The sequence below is a fragment of the Camponotus vicinus genome, unplaced genomic scaffold (genome assembly GCF_025532165.1).
Source record: "Camponotus vicinus isolate PSW18456_S1 unplaced genomic scaffold, iyCamVici1.0 SCAF_1, whole genome shotgun sequence".
NCBI lineage: Eukaryota > Metazoa > Arthropoda > Insecta > Hymenoptera > Formicidae > Camponotus > Camponotus vicinus.
The window spans coordinates 933,701-959,787 of NW_028141945.1; the positions used below are offsets into that span (position 1 = coordinate 933,701).

General features: G+C 34.0%; 2 protein-coding genes across 5 annotated transcripts; one reads left to right on the forward strand and one right to left on the reverse strand.

Moving 5' to 3' along the window:
- On the forward strand, positions 1-25,730 carry Dop1r2 (dopamine receptor 2). Of its 4 annotated transcripts, XR_014437438.1 has the most exons (5): positions 1-523; positions 5,382-7,139; positions 18,286-18,370; positions 20,005-20,351; positions 22,783-22,880. XR_014437438.1 is itself a non-coding variant. In XM_083092458.1 (4 exons), the coding sequence occupies exons 2-4, from the start codon at positions 5,926-5,928 to the stop codon at positions 22,900-22,902; spliced, it is 1,419 nt and encodes a 472-aa protein (XP_082948584.1). In that variant the 5' UTR covers positions 1-523; positions 5,382-5,925; the 3' UTR covers positions 22,903-25,730. The 4 variants fall into 4 exon arrangements, 3 of the variants coding, with proteins under 3 accessions (XP_082948584.1, XP_082948591.1, XP_082948600.1); XM_083092458.1 differs by lacking the exon at positions 20,005-20,351 and having other exon boundaries at positions 22,783-25,730; XM_083092465.1 differs by lacking the exons at positions 1-523; positions 20,005-20,351 and adding an exon at positions 1,734-1,924 and having other exon boundaries at positions 22,783-25,730.
- On the reverse strand, positions 15,514-17,615 carry LOC145967489 (uncharacterized). The gene has a single exon (XM_083092443.1). It carries the CDS (start codon positions 17,538-17,540, stop codon positions 15,663-15,665), a length of 1,878 nt encoding a protein of 625 aa, XP_082948569.1. The 5' UTR covers positions 17,541-17,615; the 3' UTR covers positions 15,514-15,662.
- Positions 25,731-26,087: the final 357 nt, after the last annotated feature.

The following is a 26,087-nucleotide window of genomic DNA, read 5'->3' on the forward strand; positions in this document are numbered from 1 at the left end:
ACCGCGAAACACGTAACCCGCGTTCTCGCTATAGGAAAAGTAACCCCCGTGAGGCTCCTCTCTTTCGGGCCACCCTATTCCCCGCTTTTAATTGCGAATGTATGTGCGGCGAAATTTCGTGGATTCAGAGCGAAAATTCGTGGACGCGTCGCGTACGTTTTCCCGTACCCTTCCTCGATCATGCTCCTTCCCATTAGCTCGTGCTTGATACCGACATCCGACGCGAGCCGAATCACGGCTGGTATCAACAGCACCATCGCTGTCATCGTCGTCTGTGCCACGCACATCGTGACATCGTGACATCAGTCCGGCGAATCGATTGAATCGAACCGGCGATCGGGAGAAGCCGTGACCTTGAAGGTTCACGTTGCAAGCGGGACATGCCAGATTAGCGGGGAGGGGGGCAATTAACGCGCGTTATTCGACGATGATGCGTTAATGGAGAACGATCGCGATACCCGCGTTATTTTCCCCGGAAGAAAGAACACATGATCGCTTTGCGATGCACATAGGATATACAATGGTGCGTACAATCCTCCCTCCATCCCTCCTCCGTCCGCTTTTTTTATTTAACAGCACCGTCTCGGAAACACTCTTTTTCAATTTAACTGATTGAACGAATCAAATCACTGAATGAGCAAATCCGCAATATCGTTGATTGTTCGGTTCTCCATCTGTTGCACTAATAGGTGTGTGCTATCCATGAAGGATTCTATGCTAGATCGTACAAAAGTAATTATAAAATCTGTGATACTTGCCTCTTTTATTAATTCATAAAAAAGAACAAGCTTTTCTCTTGTCGATTAGGATTAGATTTTTATTATTTCTATCCTTTTTTTCTAACTTGTCTTAAGAATCATATATTTTAAATATCTCGAAAATTAACAGAAGTACGGCCAGAAATGCAAAACATTCGTTAAAGAAGATTGCGTCCTAAATCCTACTTTAATGTAAATTTAAAAAACTTCTGAGACCTATCATAATACGTTCGAGTAAAATAATTCAAATTTTCTTACAGAAATATTTTGCATACATTATCGAAATAAGATATATAGATATAGATATAGATTATGCGAAGAGAATTAACGGGATTCGCGCGACTTCATATATACGGCGGATAAAATTGATCTCGTTATTGTACACACAGCAAAGATTTTAATATTAAGGACGCTTTTACGATCACGTCCAATCATTGAATTTTTATTTCTTTAAGATTTTTATATACTTTCTTTCAATATTTAAATAATTTTTTAACGCTGATTGAATATTTTATTTAATACATTCTGTGTTGAAAATGGCACATTATAGTGTTCAGATTCGTGCAAGAGGTAAAATTTACGTCAAATCATACGATACAACGAGAATAGGGAAAGACAGCGGCAAAAGAGATATCTACTCTGTAACAAGACGGGATTACCGAAGATTGAAAATCTATCAAAAGAACACTCGATCAAAGGATCAGTTAACGTTACATGTCTCTTGGCCGAATAGATTAACATCAATAAAAAATATAAAGTTATTAGAAATTAGAATTAGAATATTCTAATTTAATAAAAATTAAATAAAAATATTCTAATTCTAATTTCTAATAACTTTACATTTCAAGTTCCCTATATATATACAATATATAGTGCTCTGATTTCGTGTTTATTTTTGTTTTTGTTGCAAAAAGTACATTTGCATAAAAATAGGATTATATATTAATTAAGAATTTAAAAACCTAAAAAGGAAAAAAAGATATCCGTGTAGCATCAAGCTACATACATGAAGCAATTATATTCGCACGTCCATAAATTGCGTCGCGTAATTTTCAAGTTTAATCATACATCTCTAACCATGTGGGAACATTTAAAAAGAAGCGGATTTAAATCATTCAATTATGTCAGCATGAAGAATCACCTTATTATGAAATGAAAACAATTAGGTAAATTCTCTGGAATATTTTTCCCTTATTCATCACGTCACATTAGTTATTCGTGTCTAGTGCAAGAGTAAAAAACAAGAATCATAATTCAAAAATTATTAATGTGAAATCTGAAGATATCTTATTTAATTTGGGATCTCTGAAATCCAGAGAAAATTCACGATATAATGTACTTATTAATAGCGAACTATTTCGTGTGTCGATTCATATGTCAAACGATGTAGAATTCATTCTCATTCTCGTTGTTAAAATAATTCCGTATAAATATAACCATCTATCCAGACAAAAGCAGATATTTTTTGCCGAAAGCTGACAAAATCTTACACGTGTAAAATGAATGAATATGTCCAGAGAGTTACAAGTGATAATAGACTATTGACACCCACCGAGTTCCGGCTTACATGATTACCGTTTGGCCAATCTTATGTAATTTTGCAATTTGCCGCGACGGGGTCATAAACGGGAATGTGATATCAAGCCTTGTAAAATAGATTTCTCTTTCCTCTTGACTCAGCAGCATTAATTTATGCTATCATTTCATGTCGTTTCGGTACCCCGGAATGAAAGATAATTTCGAGATGAATTTAATAGGTTCAATACCAAAATTATGATAAAGAATATTTGCTTTTGACAGTTATTATATACTCTCGATATTTCACTTTTAATTCACTTTACATATATAATATTCATTAATAATTGCTAATAAAAGAAAATTTAATAATAAAAACGTTCTGTATCTAAATAATTATTTCAAACTCTCTTTATCAAATCATATTATCACAAGTTATTTTAAAATAATTTAAAACAATATTTATCATGTTTAGTAAATTTCAGAAAGTATTTACATTTTGTTCTCTCGAATTTTTCTTTCAATTTCTTGCTCCTCTACCCTTGATGTCTTTTCTTACTCTCTCTCGATCAGTTACGCAAGTTTATCTCTACCTACTCTTGATCCTCCTATCGCAATTTCGTAAGTTCCTAAAGAAACAAGGGAAAAGATCGCTCATATATCTAGCTTGATCCTCATCGAGAAATGTGCGATATAAGGATTTGTTCTTTGAAAGGAATATTATTCATCGCAAACATGGATTTAGAACATTATACGGCATATTTCAGATTCTAAAAATTATTTCTGAATTGTTTATAATTTACTTTAATTGTTTATAGTCAATTATATACGTATATCACATAACGCATTTAAAAATCTGCAAATAAGATGTATATAATATAGTTGCATAGTTAATTTGAATAAATTAAATGTTTCATGGAAAATTTTAACGCGTTTTAAAATTACTTTTCTCATTATGTAATACTCTTGTGATATAATCACAAATCATAAAATCTGCATAGATAAGCCACACATAAAATATTTTTTGTTAGCTTTATGAGTCTATTGTATTATTTTATTTTTTTTACGAGAAGCATGACACATTTTTAACAGTAAAATTTGAAATAATAAAAACTCGAATATAAAAAATGAATCTTTATAGGACACAAACTCTTGTGGAAAGTTTAAAACTAATTTGCTCCTTTTGATTTGTACATACATATTTAAAAAAAGTGTTTTAACATTGAAAACTTTTGAAGAAGCAGATATTTTTGATTCTCAAGGAAAATGTGTTCTTCATTAATGAGCTGGCCGTCCTACGATAGAAAAGTTATTTTTTATACTACTATGCATGTATATATATATCGATCGCCATTGGTACTATTCATCCGTAATGACCAAGTTCAACGGCGGCCTTCTTCAACGGCTGTGTGTGTAAAATCGAGTATATATTGCATACTGTTAAAACGAGGGAGGCTATGAGGACGCGAGGGTGCGGGGTCAAAGATGATCGTGATAATCACTCAACGATGAATATCCATAAATAGGCGTAGTCGGGGAGTGGTTTATAACACTGAAAGAGAAAGAGAGAGAATGTGGAAGCTTTTCGAAACTGATTGTTTACATACGGCATGAATAGGATTCGGATTTGTTTGCGTGTTAATTGTATTAATGTATTGTAAATTAAAACAAAATCCGATCTAAAAAAAATATATATATTTTTTTTATTAATTGAAATGGATATATCGATGTATTACAAGAATCAATCCAGTATCGACAATTTCTCGATAAATTTTTACCTGTATAATGTCTGCATCCGATATTCCGTGAGCGAAAACGATTTCCAGAGGAAGATCGGGGACCCATATGCAAAATAGGATGACGCGGCGCGATAGCTTTAATATCGCTTCGAAAGAGTTTGTCATGCCTCGAGGGAGATTCTTAGACGTCATGTCCCCGGCAGAAAATGGAGCCGTCAATATTGGTCAATAAAATTGTCGAGGCGAGAAGATTCACTTAAAGTTAGATTACGTTAGGATATGCGTTTGTCTTTCACTTTGATTGCTTTGCTATCAATCTGCAGCGATGAATGCGTAAAACGTGTGAAAATACGTAAAGTCAACTAATCTTAAATACTCATTAATTTGAATACTTTAAAATATATAATAGGAAGGTACGTATAAAGGGAGTATGTATAAAACAGGATTTCAGAAACGCGAAGCTATACGTTATTTATGTTTCATTTTACGAATTAAACTTTCGATCAAAATCTATACGGATGAGACTCTTCAGTCCTGTCCTTATTTTGGACGAAGAAAAACAATCGTGAATCCCTCTTCTTATCTTGCCGCGTTTTACTCAACTTTGCGACTTTATTTCCAACTTATTGTTAGACGGTAAGGCAAAGTAAAATAAAATTCACCGTGCTCTTTTGAACGTACAGGAAATCTCGACTTAAAATCTAGGATCATAACGGTGATCTTGTTACGCACTAAAGCCTATTTAGTCTTTATACATCTTATCTGAAAAGTATCATCTTATGTTTAAATATATTTTATGCAAATTATAATTTTCCATACAGATTGCTATTATCTGCAGAGGTAACTCGATAGTTTTGTTTCGGTAAAAATGATATTGTCGCTTGTTATTTTTGTACCGTCGATACGACCTTTCGTGATGTAGCCCGCTCGATGAATCGTAAGCATAAACATATCATCGTTCTATAAACACTCGATCGACGATAAAATATCTGGCCAAATGAGAAAACTCGAGATTAATTTTTTCTCACAGGAAGATCTATCAAGAATCCTTATAAAGATAACAAGGTTTAAAGAGGGAGAGAGACAGGGAGAAAGAGATCTGTAATGAATCTTTTGAATAATTTTTCTCGCAAACTTATTTGCCATCAATTAGAATCACATTTCAAAAGAATACTTATTTTATCGGAGAAAAAGGGAGGAAATTAATGTCAGACCTTCTTCAAGTAAAGAAAATATTTGCTCAATAGATTGCAAGGACTCAAGATATAATATAAATAAAATCATCTGACTCGCGAGATTTTTCATCTCATTTTCCTCATTCTTTTTTTAGAAACAAACTTACTTTCATGAACTAACTTATTTGTTTCAGGTATTCGAAAGACAGATAAATTTAATCGAATGAAAATACTGCTGGAGATAAAAGAAATCTGAACTTTTGACATCTTTCAATTATGCCATTTCGTGTGTTCTGTACTAACTTTAATATCGCAGGCGAAAGAGATATATTGTGCCAAATGTCATCAGATAGATATCCAAAAGTGTTGAGACAAAGTTTAATCGGTCCTTATAAGATATAATTAAATCACAGATTGATAAAATCTTGAAGATCGATTGAACATCAGATTGTCTGATCGGAGTGTATTTCAAGTGTGATTAATTCGAATAAATATGTAAAAAAAAATATGACGGTAATCTTAGAATTACAATGATTTTCCGAGGTGTCTCAATGAGAAAACAAAATGAGAGAACAGACGAGAAGGAGGAATCTCGTGAACGTGAATGCGACGCCAATATTCTGACGTTCAGCCGCCTCGAAAACGTCGCGAGAATCATCATCTTGGACGATCGTACGTCGGGGTGATTACGGTCGTCAGGGACCGTGGTCATAGTAACACGGCTACGTACGGCGAAACATGAATGTCAGCGAGATCTACTTATTGAGCAGCTGGGAAGACGAGGCACACGCATTAAACGACGATCTAATCGGCAAGAGTTTCTACAACACGAGCTATCCACCGCTTTTTAATCATACCTACGAGGATCTCTGGGGACTCGCCTCGGATCGAATTGGTCTCGCGATAGTTTTGTTGCTCTTCTCCGTAGCTACCGTCTTCGGCAACTCATTAGTGATCCTCGCGGTATTTCGCGAGAGGCATCTGCATACAGCGACGAACTATTTCGTGACCTCATTGGCTTGCGCCGATTGTCTGGTAGGCCTGGTGGTGATGCCGATCAGCGCGGTATACGAGGTACTAGAGAACCGTTGGCTCTTCACGACGGACTGGTGCGACGTTTGGCGTTCGCTGGACGTCCTCTTCTCCACAGCATCCATTTTGAATCTGTGCGTCATTAGCCTGGACCGCTACTGGGCGATCACCGATCCCTTCACGTATCCGATGCGTATGAGCAGGAAACGCGCGGCGATCCTAATCGCCATCGTGTGGATCTGCTCGAGCGCGATCTCCTTCCCCGCGATAGCGTGGTGGCGTGCGGTACGCACCGAGCAAGTACCTGAAGACAAGTGTCCGTTCACGGAGAATCTCGGCTACCTGATATTTTCGTCGACAATTAGCTTCTACCTGCCGCTATTCGTGATGGTGTTCACATATTACAGGATCTATCGCGCCGCCGTGATACAGACGAGGAGTCTAAAACTCGGCACGAAGCAAGTGATGATGGCCTCCGGCGAGCTCGAGCTTACGCTCAGGATGCACCGGGGCGGCGTGTCTACAAACACCGATGCCAGACACCTCTTCCGTACCGCCTCGAGCACGCCCGAGGATCTTCAGGATCTCGAGGAACCGTTAACGGCACTCCACAACAACGGTCTCACCAGAGTGCCATCAGTTCGGATCAACAACAAGCACCATCTGGGCAAAAATTTCTCTTTGTCGCGGAAGCTTGCCAAGTTCGCCAAAGAGAAGAAGGCGGCAAAGACTCTTGGTATTGTTATGGGTGTCTTTATTATTTGTTGGCTGCCGTTTTTCGTCGTGAATCTATGGTCAGGATTCTGCACGAGGTGCATATGGCAGGAGGAAATCGTGTCCGCTGCCGTCACCTGGCTCGGCTGGATTAACAGTGGAATGAATCCTGTAATATACGCCTGTTGGAGTAGAGACTTTCGTAGGTGAGTCCTTGAACGCATCGTTAGCTGATTTTTATCTTCCGGAAATCATAATAGCTAGAACAATTATTTTACGTATTTTACACGTTCTGTTTCGTCTTTACATGTTTTGTACAATATTAGCACAAAATAATTGTTTGTAATTAGATCGTAGGCATTTTTTTAATTGCATGAAAATAATAATTCTGATTTAATCGGTTAATATTTTGAAATTTCACAAATAGATTTCTAATTTATTTTATATATGAAAGAGTAAAAATTAAACATAAACACTTGAACGTAAATTTACTTAATACTTATAAAAGTAAACTGTTTTCATTTTATTATATTAAGAGAGTTAGACACTCTTGAAGGCAATTTGAATATTTTATATATACAGGATAAAATATTAACTCAACCACTTTAAATTATTCGCGCGTGTAGATTGTTTGTTGAACAAAAAATCTGTCGGAAAAAAATTGTTGTTGAAAATTAAGAGTGAAAAGTAATTATTATTTACTTTTATTATATCAAAATATATTACACGCGACTTTGAAATATTGTTTATATAAATTCATGAGAGAAAGAGAGTAATTTGAAGTCACAAATTAGACGATTCATTCATGTATGTATTATAATCATAATATAATCATTTTAAAATATTTTAAAAATATTTCATAGACAATATAGATATAATTTATGCATGTATAATAATATAATCATTTTAAAATATTTTAAAAATATTTCATATATAATATTGAAAGTTATATAATATGGATAATATAAATATCTCTTAATACAAATTTTTTTATGCACAAAATGCTATTCTGTATACGAAAATCTTCGCGTATTTATTGCGGAATCATTTCTAATATACCTTACACATTGCATTTAATTTTCCACTATGTTATAAAAGAAACATCTTGCAATGATTATCAGCGTTTTTAAGATTCCAGCTTTCACGCAACTTTCACGTAGCTACATTAAATATATTGTACACAGCTGGTATTTCGCGCATGCCGGATACATTCTTCTACGAATAAGCAAATTCACCTGATGTTGTACGGTACGTTTGTCTCTTTAGTGTTAATGTTGGATAGATGTACATATTACCTTCATCCACATCCCTTCCTCATATTATATGTATGTATATATATATATATATATATATATATATATATATATATATAATGGGAATAGTAGTGCTAGGATATTAATGCGTTTATACATGTATACATATCACTAGGTTTACGAGCATGAAATGTGCATTTACAATCTATCATCGTGGGTTGACATTACCCGTTATTCTCGTATTCAATTGTCAGTATTCTCTTAATGCGAATATCAGAATACCCCCTTTTCCCATCTCTGCAATTCGCTAAGCATTAGTTATCGAATAGATCGAGAAAACGGTGAAGGTGGTAACTTCCGGAAGAAAGGAAAAGAACCAGCCGAAAAAGAATACTCGCGAGATTTTAGATCGATTTCAAACCGAAGCTCCACGGAGCTTACCTCTTTTAAAACGGTATATATGGTCGAAAGCGTATATATATAATATCGAGAGAGAAAGAGAAAGCGAGAAGAAAGGAAAGCAAGAGAAGGAAAGAGAGAGCAGGGAGTTTCCACCCGCAGATGGGAAAAGAGAATTTAGCTAGTGGGGATTGTGGGTGGATTAGGCAGAGACCCTTTAGCAAATTACTTTTATTCGTCCACGTGAAATGAGCCCGAAGTTTCAGGACGCCCGCGCATCCGACATTTTCTTCCCTCGGAGCCCCAACGAGCGCTACCGGGACGCTCGGTATTGGTGAAAAACATTTATCATCTTAAATACCTTCTCGACTTGATAGTAGTTACCGAGAATTTTCTTTCCACCCTTATAACGCGCGATATAATCTCTATAATATTTGCTTCAACCGAGTCGACATATACACGATTTTTTAACGAAGTAAGAAATAATAATAGATTTATTAAACTTCTATCTAATTTTTATTTTATCATATTAAACGAATGCTATAATTATATAGTACGATATGATCAGAGCAGTACGATAAGGAAAGAAACAGGTTGATAAATCACTGTATTATACAGAAAGTACTCGGCAATATCACGCTAATCCCAATGTGATAATGGATTGCTAATAAAAAATATAATTGAAACGGAAAGGTAAAAGATCTATCGTGTGTATAAGATAATTTAGAAACGTTTTAATCCGCTATCTTAGAAATAACAATTCTGAGTTAATACTTTAGAATTACATTTCTAGTCAATAAAAACTTTTCACAACGATTGTTAGCACTTTCGAGATCCGAGCTTTCATAATGTTGTTTAATTATAAAAGTTTCAAGATCTTTTTCAACTATTTCATCAAAAACTATTTCAGCACAATGATACCATAAAACAATAGATTTAAGAATAAAAAAGATTAGGTGTATAAATTTAATAAATTGTGAAACAAAAAGAAAAACCATTACAAATTAAATAAAATAAATCAAATAATTGTAATTATATATATGCGATATTTGTTGGATTTTCCGAATAAGAAATGAAAAATTTGGAGGTAAAATGGGAAACCGTCTATGTACATTGCTTTCGCGAGCAATGAACAATGGATTAACGCCGCTGATCTGTCTCTGCCATGTGGACATGTTCGCATGTTAAATCACGAATCGCGTGGCAGAGCGAGTTATGCTACATGATGGGGGGGCGATGTAACGCTGACGTTGAATAGAGGAGCTGATACGGTTTGGCTGACGCCAAACGACGTTGTGTACAGCAATCCCACGTGTAACTATCACGCTTCACGGATATTTACTCCGTGCATACAGGTAAATGTAAAATCAATAGACCGCGTGCTTTCTTTATAGTATACATAGGGCTGTGAGGGCCTATCTTCTAGGTCGTAAAACGTGGATAGTTCGATCGCTCCAAACGGGCGGATATTAATAAAAGGGAGGGGGTAATTGCAACTTTGTACATGCGAAAAGAAGCCGGCGATCCGAAATGACATTATAACTAGAAAATAGAAGGGAATGATCGATGGGATTCGATCGCTTATCGCGATAATAATATAGCTTCGCAGGTTTAGTTTTATACGAAAGAATCTGAGACGCACGAACCGTGTCGCATTGATCCGTTTCCCACGGTTCCTGAAACGCCCTCATATTGAGTTAATTATAATCGAGCCGTTTAAACGGAATCTAGATAATCCTTTTTTCAATATCTTTAATATCCGACGTAAAATTACAAGTAAAAGCGGTGCCGAGAAGGATAGAGTAGTCTTTATTAAACGATTTACTTATTCAGTCGACTTCATCGAAGTACGAACCAGAGACAATCATGATCGCGTCTGTAATAACGATTCCATTTAAATGTTAAATAAAGTAGTGTCACAACTCCCGATTAAATTTCGATTTTAATTGTAGAGTTGACAGCGCAAGCTTAATTATATTCGATCTAAAAGTCTGAATTAATGAATTTTACAACTTACCGCGAATTTTAGAAGTTGTCGTTGTTTATCTTGCGAAGGGCCATACGCGCGAGGGGATTCCTCACTGAAATTACAAAGACTTTTACTCGAGTATGATGCAATTAAAAGTTTCTGCGAGTACATAGAGGATGAGGATGTAGATAGACGCGTTCCGTTCCGCTTCGACTGAAATAGATGTGGATTCTTCCGAGATCTTCTGTGACGATGCACAAATAACAAAAAAATAACGAGATGAATGAAATAAAGAGGTCCTTATCGAGACATGAATAATGCGACATTAAATTATTAATGAGTAAAATTCAAGATTTAAATTATGTAAAAAACTCGGGAACAATCGAGCCCCATCTCCAATGCATATAATCTGAAATATAATAAGAACTTTGAAATATACTTTTGAATTGGTATCGCACTCAAACAAAAGCGGCATTACTGCAGAACCGGAAGATCTAATCTGCCTACGCGAGTTCGTTAAAAAAAATTTCAAATTTCGCATTTTAAACTTTTACTTCATATTGCACCGCGTGGATTATTTCATCTCTCTGTCAACGCTACTTTATCTCCCTGCATATAAGCCGACATTAAAAAAAAGTCCGGTATGTTGCAACAAATAATCCATGATAAAACATAACGACTACACACACAAATACGAAGTTATTGTATGATAAAAGTCTGTATTCGGCTGCGATATCACGTCCCGAATTACGTACGTATCTGTCTTTCCAAAAAATTAAATATCAGGATTATATTTCTTTTTATGTAACACATTATTTTGAAATAATAAATAAATGCGCTTAATAAATTTTGACAATCTGAAATCTGGGAAAACACACCATTATATTAATATTATTGTATGTATTATCGAAATTACAAATAGATATTTTGCGACATTTAGATTAGGGAGAAAGATATTCTCTTAATAAAAAAGAAAATATAAATCGGGGCTTATCTGAGGTTTGAACAGAGGGATTGAGAAGGAAGAGGAGCACGAACGAAGGAAGGAAAGCAGCCGATAACACTCTATTAGCTGGTGGACCGAACAAAACCAGGTCACCGATCTCATAAAGAAACTCCGAATTCAAGGACGGCCGATTTTCCGTCGCTGTTTCGTGAATAATCACGAATACTCCGCGTTTCTCGCAAATAATATATGTCCATCCCTCCTTTATCCGGTCATCTGATACGACCAATATGTAAATCGAGCGCGCGACAGAAATAAAATAATAGCTCGGGGCCCTTAAACGGCAATAGAAACAATCTTGTTTCGCTGTTGATATTATATTGGTTGATAACCGTGCGTCTCGTCTTACAATCTCTTACCGGAGAGAGAAACGTATCATGCAGAGTTCTTGCATGTTTAAAATGGAAAGCAAATTTAATAATAAACAACCTGTATTTATTCAGATTGTCATAAATATGTAACGCACGACTCATATTGAATGAATACAACTGAGAAGAAACGTAAACACGAATGAAATGTAGAGATCGACACGTTTTTGAAATAATAAAAATTTGTGCTCGCGTCTTGTACCTTATCGAACCTCTCGCATTATTCCTAGAAACACCATGATAACTGCGTCACGATCAATAACGCGATAAAGATCTAGGTCGTTCATTATGCTTTAGCATAAGCTAAAGTGCAATTGAGAACGGAAGCATTACGTGGAGTGAAATAGCGATCGAACCTATGAAAACACTGTAAAAAAATAGACTACACAGAAATGCAATACATGTGCAACTGGTTAGTGGTTCTAAATATTAAATAAATACATATGAATTCATATCGCGTTACATTTTAATGTAGGTTACACAGTCGAAAGTGTGTCAAGGTTTGCCCAAGTAATTGACTTCTTCTAAGAACCTTCTTTCGTGACCGACGATGCGGAACACACATTCGTGTTTTGAGAAAAAAAAGAAGAGAAAGATAAAAATGAAAGCGAGACCCATACGAGTGGCGCAGTGCATAGTCGCCAAAATTTGGATTCAACATCGTCGAGACGTCGCGTCGCCTCGTATTCGGCGCCAAAACGTCTGTATATATCACGCCGTTACTACTCGTTACTAAAAATGTGGGAAGACAAAGAGGCAGAAGGGAGGCAGGATTAATTCGTCTGACTAAGAGTAACAAGATGAAGAGGGAAAAAAAGAAATAGAGAGACGACATAGAGTTAGAAGGTAAGATCGCACCAAGATCAAGCGGTAAGCCGTAGTCGTAAATCTGCGGCGCTCTCCCTACAACGATTCCCTCTACGTCTCCTACTTAATTCCGTTGTCTTTGTTTGTTCTTCACCATGAACTTCAGAGAAAGAAAGAGAGAGAGAGAGAGAGTTTGACTTGCGGATTACTTGGTCTCTTTGCGTAGCGCAGATCGGATTGACTTTTGGCCGTCTCTGCTAACGAATACTACAGATTGTGCACATCCATGTATATCTTTCGATTGTATGTTTGTGAGCTAGCTTTCTCGTTCTGTTGCCGATGCCGAATTACGCGCGAAATAAATCTTATCAGCTCGATTAATCTTTAAAGTTGCGCAGATAGAGAGTTGCTGTAGCTTTCGCCATTTTTTTTTCAAACAACAACCATATTTTACTTCTTTTTCTCTCGATAACATCTCCAAATTGAATGTTTTGAATTTGTTCTAGTTTTTGAATTGCGCTTAAATGTTACTTATCAAGTTGTTTTACTCCCCTATTTATGTCTTGTTATAAAATTACTCTTGTAATTGTCAAAACAGTAAGATAACTTTTATGGGGGATAATCGGAGTTTTCTAGCAGTTAAGTTAAGCTTCGCGGTGATATTCATTGTGATGCCGCGACATAGTCATCGATTTCCGGTTTGGTATGTCGCGTACTCCGATTCGATTGCATTCCGGCAGAAATGTATTCGGCGCACGTTTCGCTGTCATTAGAACGTAAATTTGACGCCAATAGCTGATTACACAGCGTCACACGCCAATCGGGACTTTACGTTCCGCAATTCGGTTCGTTTTGTCGTCGATATCGACCCGATGACCGGAAATCACGCTCAGATTCGTTTTGATTAACGACGTCATCTTGTTCTTTGACTTTTTTGTTCTCGCACAAAAGTCCACAAAATGTGATCGTAATCCGATCGACAATGTATCATATGATCGATCGTGTAATAATGTTACGATGCGAAAAGAGTAGAATTAACTCCTTTCCTGTGTTAATCGAAAGAGTTACTTTCCGTGCCATTAATCTACTAATGTACGAGAAAGAAAATAATTTTTGCTTGTACTTTAATCCTTTCCATTTTATTCATCGAAAAAATTGTCAAAGTTACATATTTGATGTTATTGTATATACTTACTTATGTAATTTACATTAAACTTTTTATCATAATATTATTAATCATAAAATATAAATAAGTGAAATGAATAAAATTATTATATGTTTAAATATGTATTGAGAATAGGGATCAGGTTTTCAAACGTGCTTTTAAAATGTAAAATTGCGTAAGATTTTTTCCAATTAATATACATATAAGAACGATAATGTATTTATTTTGCACGTGTATTCATTACTGATTTAATCAATATAGAAATAACAGTAGAGAAATTCGATTAAAAATCAAATTTAAATAAATTTTTAATGATTAAATAAAAATATAACATCAAGATATATAGTTAATAAATTTTTAACGATTTCATTCCACAAATATGAGATTATAATATTAATATTTTTGTAACTTAGTTATCAGTAATTTTGTTATAGCTAACATTTTCGTCAGTTATAAAAACATATTCTATAAAAGTAAATATTCCGGTTGAAATATCTGGCAACGATCAATCGCATACGAGGTTAAATAAGCATTGTGATATCACATCGAATTTAATCAAATACGAAATCCGAGACAGAAAATAGCAGAATAAAAAAAATAGTACTGTTAAATTTTTCATGAAACATGGACAACTACAAAGAAAAGCGTAAAAAATAACAAGAGTATTGAAACCGTCGTTATTAAATCATCATTATTAAGTATTAATATATAGCAGAAATTCAAATTAAAATTTTTTATTCTCATTATCATTCTTATAAATATTATTAATCTTATAATCTGTTAAGAATGTACATTCTTAACAAATAATTTCGTAATATCTTAAATGAAGATTTTTAAGTGTTTTCTGAGGCAAAATTTACGCGACACAAAAATTTAATTTATTTATGACATCTCAAAAAAAAAACATGATTGCAAAACTCGATCCATAAATTGCAGTTTTTTCGAAATTTTATTTCCTAATTGGCCATATTTATCAAAAATTTAACTATGAGTTTGTAAAATGATAAATTACACATTAACGAAGACAGAGTAAGATAGATATATTACATATTTCCTAATCATTTTATGTTTGTATATGTGTTACAAACAAATGCTTACAGAAAGCACAAAATGCATAAATTAAATCGCAGTTAATAATGGGATATCGCAAATTTTAAAATTGGCATTTTCCCACTGTAAGTTTTACCTCGTGCGACGAACTAAATAGAAAGGTTTAATGAAATTAGCTCTGAACTTTTCTAATTAACTTGCCATGGGGCGAATTTTCTATCCGAGAGGCGCGCAGTTAAATATCCCACAGATCTTAATAGACTTATTATAAACGGTTAACGAGCCAAGATAGTTATCGCATTGATAACTGAGTAAAATTTTTTCCACACAACAAGATATATGACAAAGACATCTTTAAAAACTATCAAGCACCAGTGATGTCGTTTTTTAATGTTCAATTAAAAGAAAATAAAACATCTAATCAGACATAGATGAATGAAATTGCGTTCTCTTTTTATAACCTTTAATTCGATAGAGGATTAATTTTTGCAGAACATTTATTGCATTAAAAACTATATATTTAATAACAGATACTACAATATTGAGAAATTATTTAAATAAAATTTTTGATAAAAATATTTTATTTGAAGAAAAAATTAATAAAAACAAATATGCCCAGCGACTAATGGAATACACTCAAAACTTTAAAACTACAGCCTGCCAGATTATTCTAAAAATGACCTATTTACTACATTATAATATAAAGATGAATTCATGAAAGCACTTTAGATGGATATAAGATAACTTCTATAATCAAGAGGAAGAATCCACCGATATATCCCATGATCAAAAGAAGAAAGGCCGGCGCAAGATCGTCAATGCCGATGTCATCTTCGTCAGTTTCATTATCCGTTGCGAAATAACTTTTATTCAATGACGCCATGTCTGACCAGAATTCAATAAGACCGTCTTGAACAAGTATTTGAATCTTGAAGTTAAATTCACTCAAGTATGGGAATCCTTGCCAAGTTGCGAGGGCTAATGGATAACTGCCCACATTCTCTTTCATAATGTGAGCTTTTTTCAAATTGGACATATGGCGTACATCGGTTAGATTTAACATCACAAGAAGAGCTAGAGTAGTATTACTTCCATCGATGATATCTAAGAATAACTTAGTATAATCATGCTGTTTGAAAACAATAAAATTCTCGCGGAGCGTTCGTTCGACGTTGCCCTCATCGGTTTTGTCAGGTGTCCGTAACAATTGAGCTAATCGTTGAGTTCCACCTATTTGTAGCCCCGATTTGACTAGTTCTTCCATAGTTTCAATTTGACTTTCCGTCGCACTCTGGAGCTGATCGGCCAGCGATCCTAAATAAAGCTGCGAAAGAAAGAAACCAAACAGGCTGTAAGATATGAATAGGATTTTGCTGGAAGTTCTCTTCGGACGATTAGTAGCCACGCCGAGAACCAGGGCCGTCATGTCCAGAAATGTAATGTCATGAATCAAGAAATGCTTTACGAGTCCGCTGAGGAACAACGTGCTGATTATGATGTACCAAACGTTCGCGCTGAACGGCGTTATTAAACCGCGAAAGGAAACGTTCGTTTTCATCGGTATTAGCCATGCGATCTGTACCATTCCGTAAGAAGTCATGTACACCGTCTTTTGATTAGGATCCCACAGAAGACCACCAAATATCAAATCGTCAGTCGCGTTGTTAAGTCTCGCGTAAAGTTCTGCATCGATCGTGGTGTTTTGCCAATCGATCTGATCTCTGTTCAATTCGAGATTCATGTTACTCGCGATCTCTTCCACCATCGAGCCCTCGACACCGCCGAATTTCAAATGATCCTTCTTTTTGGTGAAATACGCGTAGGGAAAATTGTGGAACATCGCCGCGTTTACGACAGAGGTATTGAATGATCTTGTTTTGAAATGCTGCCATCGAATAGTACTCTCCTGTTGGCATCTGCCTAAAAGCGTCGGCTCGGCGAGCACGTACAATTCGTCGACTCGAATCGGAATGCTACCAGCGAGCAGAACTGATTCTTCAATCAACGCCAATATTGCGAGCTTGAACATGGACACATGCAACAATGACATTTGTTCTACTATCATGCTGGCCTCTATCAAGAAACTCTCTTCGTCGGCCAATAGATTCGTTAGCATTATTACAACACTGCACTGGCATTTGCAATAGTCGACGAAATAGGAAGAATTTGTTTCGAGACTAATTGCGCTCTTTGATAGAATAACGACGTTTTCAGAAACATCGTACGTTTCTAATAAGTCTGCCGGCTCTGCGTTTGATAATGCATACACAGTACCGCTTACGGGTAATTCGTTTATCAATAGTTTTATGAGAGTGGGAGCGTCGTCTAGCATGTCCGAGACTAAGAGCGATATTCGATCCGAAAATTCGAAATATTCCTCGATGTACGGTACTGCACAGGATATTAATTTTGATGATTTTTCACGCTGATTCTGGTCTTCCGCGAGGTTTTTCCAGAGAATGCGTCCATCGGTTGCACGTTGTAACGATGTCACAATAGCAGAAACAGCTGATATTAGTATAATAAGAAAGAAGAAACGATTTAGAAAGCCTTGTGGCTGATAAAAGTCTAATTTAATATTTAGATTCATGTTGTCTTGATGCGCTGACACTCGTATATATTATTGTATATCAATGTTACGTTTACTGTACTTCAACTGCTTTAATGTTTCCAAATGCAAGTCGCGTAAGGTACTATTCAAGTACGTACTATCCATGAAAACGTAAAAGTGTATAATCTAAATGGATAATCTCAAAAAAGAGTGTAAATATCATATAATGTCGTTCTCGTGCAGTCGCTAGGAAGATGATCTGTTTATTGTGCATTTAACGTTGCATATTATTTATACAGTACATCTCACGGTGTACCGTATATATACCGTATATAAATATACGTGTATGTCATTTTTAAAAATATTCAAAATTATAGACAACCGTCTACTATAGGTCAATTAGAGAACGCTTTAACTAGAAAAAATTTTGGATCCTTTAGTGATATCCAAATAATGCAATGCACATGCAAGTCGATTGCATGTCGCATTTTCATTGCTATGGCCTTTATGCAAATATTTGTACATACGATACCTGAAAAAAAATGTAACAGTCATGCAATCTTAGCGTTAAAATGTATTTGGCGTCACGATACTGCGTCGTGACATTGCACAAACGCACTTGTCTACGTCGCAATAGCGCAAATCAGATTAAAATATATCAATTTATATGACTAGGCCATATAATAAATAAAAAAAGAGCAATTTTTATAGTGAAATTTTCTTGCTTTACAATCTCGTAGTCTGACTAAAATTGCAAGATATATTATATTTTCTCATGTTTCAGAGCTTTTGTCAGAATTCTATGCTACTGTTGTCCCAGACGAATGAAACGGCGGTATCAACCGGCATTCAGATGTAAACCAAGTCAGGTAAGTTTAAATTAGGCGGTATATCGACTCTTTTTTATAGATATTTTTAACTTAATGCAGTATTACGATTGGATTGTTGAATCGTCCCAAAACTAATTCCCGATTCACCTTTGCTTAACATTAGAACAATTTTGCCTAAATTCATTTAGTGTCCCTCATAAGTTACCCCTATACATAAATTTTGTTAGAAGTAAAGACGTTTTATTCACAAATAAAAAGATGAACAAATCTTTGCTTAAAAGAATATAAACATTTATAAAGAAAACATAGATAAAGAAAAAGTAAATATATCATAAAGGATTTAAGATATCAAAAAAACTTTTGAGGAATATTAATAATTTAATACAAATATAAAAGAGGAAAAGTGTCAAAATCGATGTGTTTCTTAAAGCGATATATTATTTCATATTTCTCAACAATTAAATTCTGCATTTTGCAAAACTGACACAAATTTAATCCGCTTGATTACTCATTAAACAATATCAAAATTATGATACAGTTTAATAGGAAGAGCTATCTGTAATAAATATTCATGGTATAAATCTATATTTTAAACTTTTAACTAGAAGGACAAGAACTCAAAAACAAAACGTCAGTTTTGGCGTCTTTCCTCACTGCGTTATGCGCTCATCTTTACTAGGATGCCTTTATCAAATATTAAACAAATGTGCACATTGAAAATTAAAAGCTCTCTTTGCTGCAATCAATATATTATCTTATCCAGAAAATGTAAATTGGAGAAGTAAATGAAAGAAAGAAATAATTGTATATTTTGATTTAATAACGATAACACACACAAATATTAAAATCAATAATTTATATTTTACATGGAAAATATAGTAGATTATAAAGATTTGTTAATACACCGATAAATATTTTCTTTGTATAATTTTATAGAATATAAAGAAATAATAATTAAAAAAGGCTTAATTAAATAAGAGCCAATGCAAAAGTAAGAGCACAATAAAAAAAATTTTTCAATAAAATAAGGAAAATGCTTATTTAAATATTTCGATCCTATTTCAAGCCTTCTTCAGTAAATTAAAATTCTAATTAAAAAATCGAAAAGAAATGCAAGACGTGATATATATAGCTTTACGACTGGAATCGATGGCAGGTTCCTCGCATTGGTTGTTCGCGACGAGTGTCGGAATGTCGAACGAGTCTGAGCGCTCGACTTTTTTTTACGTCAATTTTAATTTACTGAAGAAGACTCGAAGTGAGACCAAAATATTTAAATAAATATTTTACTTGTTTTATTTCTGAAATTTTTTCTTTTTGCGCGTTCAATCTTGCGTTGTTCTTATAAGCCTTTTTTAATTATTATTTTTTATATTGTTATAATCGAAGTCTTATTATTTGTATTTTATAGATTTTATAGATTTTATAGATTGATTAGTAATTTTTCATTAAAATACTCAATAAATACATCATCTTGACCATCGTCTTCAACTATGTCAATAAACGCTGATGTAATGTCGAAATATATATCATGCTTAATGAACGAGCATATTATAAATGGGAATAAAGGGAGCAATACGTTGCATATGTCACAATTGTATTAACAGTTTGGACAGAATTGCTGACGCTAAGTATTAGGTACGGGAACATCCTATCCATATTGCTTTTTTCAGAAATTCGCATCCGGACGGTACTACTCCGCGTATTCGATCCATCACATACGAAGAAGTCGAGAAAATTCCGGCGAGCAAACCTACATTTAACAACGGAATATCATCGCGAGCTGGCCGTCGATCGTTGATCGTAGAAATCCTCGAGACCTTTTCTCAATCTTTTATTTCCGTCATTATTTTCTTCGTCCTGTTTTAATACAATAAATAAAGCAGTAATTTTATACAGTAATTTTAGCAATTAATTTCCAAGAGTAAGTCCCGTATCTGTTTTCCAAGACCCTTACGTATCAGAGATCGACGAACATCTCAACGAATATCGACGCATTCCCGTAGAATATTAATTCTCGGTATGTTTACTAGTAAATGTGACACTCTCTTGATCTTAAACACGCACTTGCACATAGCACTCTATTATCTAATAGAATGCACTTCTTGATATAGATACTTCTCTCATTATCCATCTTTTATCTTCTCTTATAGTTTTCTTAAAAGGTTTTTGACTGGTTTTCTTTAAATTTCAATTTTTCCTGATTTACAAAATTTTATATGTATATATTTGTTGAGCAAACGCGGGCTCTAAAAGAATTCGTGCGCGGTCATGAAGTATGCTTGAAAAATGTATGTAAATGCTTTGGTAACCCAAAGAACATGAATGATTCTACAAATGAAACGGTAATGGCGCACCTACATCAGTAATGCCCTCATTTCCGGATTCGGCATTTTCGAGTTGGATGCACCTTATTTAAATATTATATTCACGCGTCATGGCTGATAATTTTTAAATAGAGTCGACAACATTATTAAGCAGAAGATGAAAAAGATTGTTACGATTATATTATATTAATTTAATATTTAATTTTAATAAATTGGATAAATGTATTAATCATTAATTTTATCTCTCAGAATTAACAATCATGACGTGCAATTATGTAGATGCGTCTAATCCGTGAATGTATTATTTGTCGAGTCTGTAAATAAAGGTATTATTAATGTTTCTTGTACTTCTGTGACGCACAGGCATTTTATATTCAGTTTTTCGTTCTTTGAGTATATTTCCAGGTTTTCATGTTAATTTTGCGAGTTTCTAATGAACGAGTATTTAAATATTTTAGTTGCGCACTCTTTCAGTGTCGAAAGAAAAAATTCGAAAAAAAGAATTCGAAAAAAAAAGAATTCGAGTATAAAAGTGTGGAAATTAAAATTTTATCGCAACGTGATGCATGTATCTTTAATTACGCTTATGCGAGGGAATTAATTACCATGATTATATCGTGATACTATATCGTAAAATAAAAAACAAAATTAATATGTCCGCGTATGAAAAATTTAAAATAAACGCGCAATCTCGTGCTATTTCCAATAACCTAGATAGATACTTTAGTTTCATGACCGTGTTACTAAAACGAGAGCCGCGCGAAGATACGAGATAACGGATCCTAAAAGTGAGAGAAGACAAAAATAAGGAAAACCATTTGACCTTGGGGAATTCAACACTCGATAGAACAAACGAGAAAACTCCGATGCGGTCACTATCCCGTGAGACTCAGGATGGGAAGAGACAAAGCGAGCGTACGAAACTCTTCACAAGTCCCTCCCTCTTCTTCTCTCTGCGAATTATTGCACGAACTATACGTGGTACTTTGAAAAATCCTTCGTCTTTCAAATCAATGCTAAATGTAAAGGAAAATTCTTTCTAGAAAATCGTAATTCAAAAACATATCGATCATCAATTACGCGTATTGTCTCTTTTGAGAAAGATGAAAAAAAACCGCGAACACAAGAATAAGCGAACATCCGTTTTGTTCACTTTTTTGTTGGCTCGGTAAACTACAGATTTGAAATCCCAACTCGTTCGCATTTGCGGTGACATTTTTTTCCATGGCTGGCCGAATATTGAATTATTTGCTTTACGGCCAGGAGCTATCGAAAAACCGTTTAACCACCTCTCCCTATTCAACAGCCACGGGTTGTCTCTTCGACCGCACTGTTCGCACGATTCGGCGCAAAGCTATGTGTACATGGGATATGAGCGTGAAGTGTAAAGCTTGTCGCTGATCCGTGGCGACCTTTAAAGGGAAGGCAACAAGCGCGGAGAAACAGGTTGCGTTTGAAGCGAAACTGATGGATCGATTATCCCTAGGACGACGACAGGAGAGCTCGGTTGTCGCGTCGGATAAACGTGCTCGACTACTTTCTGAAGGAAAGTGAACATAGTTTAGCGAAAAAGCATTTTAAGAAAATGCAGCAATCTAATAAATTTTTTCTAAATTCGCGATAAAAGGAAAGCAGGACTTTATACAAGATGAAACTGTTGTCACGAGTTGTCACGTGTTTAAAAAATAAACTAGGCAATTATAAACATCGTTATAAACATCGTGTTTCAGCTGACAATAATTCTTACCGCATTGAAAATTTGCGAGGTATATTTCGCAAAAATATGAAAAAGATGAAAAATGTATTTTTTTTTTATTCGCAATGAGAAATATGTGTACTATCAGCACATGAATAAAACATAGTTGTGGGCATGCACAGATTCGAGCAGTATTCATATAAATTCCTCAATGCGCTAATTACAAGCAGAGTTCAAGCATTAAAAATTTATTTTTGTTCAAACGAAATATACGTTTCTAAAAAGAAATGACTGCAGACACAAGCACAACAAGTTTATGCGCGAATATTTGGTGCTATTTCAATTTTTGTTCTCCAACTAAATTTCCTGATAATCTATCTAAGAAATGTGAACGAGAAAACAATGACCAAAAATATATTCTGTTTCAGTATATTTCCGGAATGGCAACGGGAGGGCAAGCGAGTAATGTAAGCTACAGTAGTGTCAGCCAAAGTAGCGATGGCGGCATATGCGCAACCGGAAGTGGACCTTCCAGCGGCGGTATGTGACGTCACACGTCGGCCCGGCCGGGGCCACGTCGAGAGCGTGCAATTCGATTTCGTGACGCGTGATTAGTGACACGATCAAGATTGAGAAGAATCGACCTCCAAGAAACTAGAAGAATTTTTCTGCGCAATTTAATTTTATTGCGCTTGAAAAATGTCACGAGAACGTGCTTTGAGAAAGTGCTTTGGACGGTACAATTTATTGCTACGAGACGCCTCTGCGAAATGAAAAATAGGAACGTGTTGTGGGTGGATGGGATAGAAACCGCTTGACGAGTGAACATAGACCGCGAAATATCTGAAGCTGCGAAACACGTACTTAACACGTACTGGACCTTTGCAATGGCTTTCAAATTGCCACGATTTAACTTAAAACGAGTCGTTGGACTCTCGTTTCTGTAATCGTATTAACGAGCGAGCAAATGTACTCTGTCGCGAATGTACTCTATCATCGTGCGTGGGCTCTTGAGGAGAAGTTTGTAAAAACCAGCGTGGTCAGCTTCGAGCGTAATGAGCCACAAGAGACTAAATTTGTAGATGCTGTATTCATGTTACAGAAAGAGATCTCTCTTATAGAAAAAAAGTATCTTTGTGGATTTTCAACACACGCGATCTCTCGCACTCTTATCTAAGGCGCTGGTTGTATCAATTTCCGATCAATGCTACCTCTGATTAGTCAAACTTTCTGAAACTATTTGCATATTGTTAATAGAATGTGACAGTCAATATGAAAAATTACATACAATTGCTAGTCCAAGATTAAATACCTAATATTGTCGAAAACTAAAAATAAGATATTGTATGAGACCAAACTAGATATCTGACAATTAGATAAGCTCGCAACTATTCTCGACGGAACCTATTCGATGGCAAGAGAAAAAAAGAGTATACGCATATGCATGCGAGTAGATGTAAATAACAAATAAAAGCAATATACAACTAAAACAAATCTCAAACGAGAAAAGAAATGTGAATTTGGCAATATACATATATTTCACATCCTTTGAATATAACATATGAAGATAGTTTTGTAAAAAAAGAACTAGTCACACATGTATATTGAATAGCCTTAAAGATAGAAAAAGAGTTAGAGGAAAAACATTCTATTTTTTTTTAATTTTAAATGTAAATAAAAAATAAGAATAAGTTGTGCTTTGTACGAGACTTTTCTAGACAGATGCCGAGTCCCTTTTTTTTTAAATCAACTTTAATTAATACTCTTACAGTTTTTACATTTTTTACAGTAGTATAATACTTTTATTTTAATAGTTTGTTGCTTTATACACTTCTTAACTTGTTTCACTTGATTATATGTCAATTAACGCATTATATAAATCTCTTTTCAATAATCTAATAATTTTTTCAATAATTCCGACAATAAAATATCAAAGAGAAATTTCAATATAAGATATAGGTAAATGAAGAAAAAAATCGATGAAATAGAAATATATATTCTGATTATCTCTTACCGTAATAAAAATTTAAAAAATCATTCTTAATATATAATCAATAGTTTACATTTTCACATAAGTAATCAATTATATATATTCAATATATTCAATATATTCAATATATATATATATATTCAATAATATACATATTAATTATAAATTTTTTCTAATAAATAAAAAATAATCTATATAATTTTAAATTATAAAATATTCTTATTAAAATTTGTTTTTTTGTAATGGCATTTGTATAATATTTACACAAGTAAAATATTTCACGCATTTAAATTAAAAAAATAATTTATACATTTAAAAATATATTTTCTTATCATGAAAAATAGCTTATTTGTCTTCCGTCTATATAGTGGTGACTATGGGACCAAAAGACATCGACCTCTAACTTTTCTTTTTCATCATTAATACTTTTCGAAATACGTGACTTGTTTACTCTTTCCATGAGATGTTTTGTAGATATGAAATATCTCGGCAAAAACTTTATGTACACGAAGCAGTGTTCATATTTACATGCGAGCACTTCATGATTATATTAACACGGTTATGAGACTTTAATAAATATCATTTAACGCCTTAGTGAAATATGTGTGCTACATTACGTTTACGTTATCAAATCTAATGCAATTATATAAGTGACCAATTGAAAAGTTTTAAACACACACATATAAATGACAAAGTCTCACGATGCAATATTGAGTCCTCAACGAAAAAATATAGAAACAAGTATAGGTTTTTTTTCATTATTATCTTGTAATGCGATCATTTCAATGAGTGACGTATGTTATATGTGGAGTTGACGATGTAATTTTATTGCAACTTTATATAGCATATTATTTTGTCGTTTTGCTATATTTATGCAACTGTCAAAATACGAATTATGTTAAATTCGATAAAGTATAGCGAGAATATTTAAATTTTTCTTTCTTGTTTCTAATATGTTTGTATATATTTATCATATTCTAAACAGTTTAATTCTATTTTAATATCTTTTTTGCACGAATCGGCATTTTTCAGCAGAAAACTAAAATTTAAGAATAGAATAAAACATTGTAAAACGACAAATCGACATACGAAGAAGTAAAATGTAAAAAAAATAACAATATGAACAATATACTCTTGTACATACTTTTTCAGGGAATTAGAGAACTAAACTCTTTCTCTTTGGCTGTAAATATTATTTAAGTATCATAAATATATGACAAATTAGAAAGGATATTACTTTTTAATGAATATAGTCTATGTACAGTGATCTACAGAATCTATTTAGAATCTTAAGACTGCACCTCAGTACTTCCAGAAACTGTGTCTATATATAACGTATTTTGTCCTTTATAATAAAATAATAAAATAATAATTACAAAAAGATAATTTTCTTATCATCGTATTCGTTATTTTTATCTCCAAATTTACTTTATTCTATTCCAAGCGAAAATCAATTAATTATTGAAAATGAATATATAAAGGAAACATATTTCATTTTATATTTTATTTTGAAACATATTATTAATCGTGAACTAAATCTTATTCAAAATATTAGAAATAATGATGTTATATTGTAGTAATAATATCGCTATATCAAATGTAAAGAATGTTTTGCGAAATTTATATAAATAATCCAGAAGTTTTTTATCGGGTAAATTAATAAAGTTGAACATCTCTAATACTTAAAATAAAACTTGCTATATGAGATCAGTTATTGCATTATTGCAAAATTTTCAAAATTTG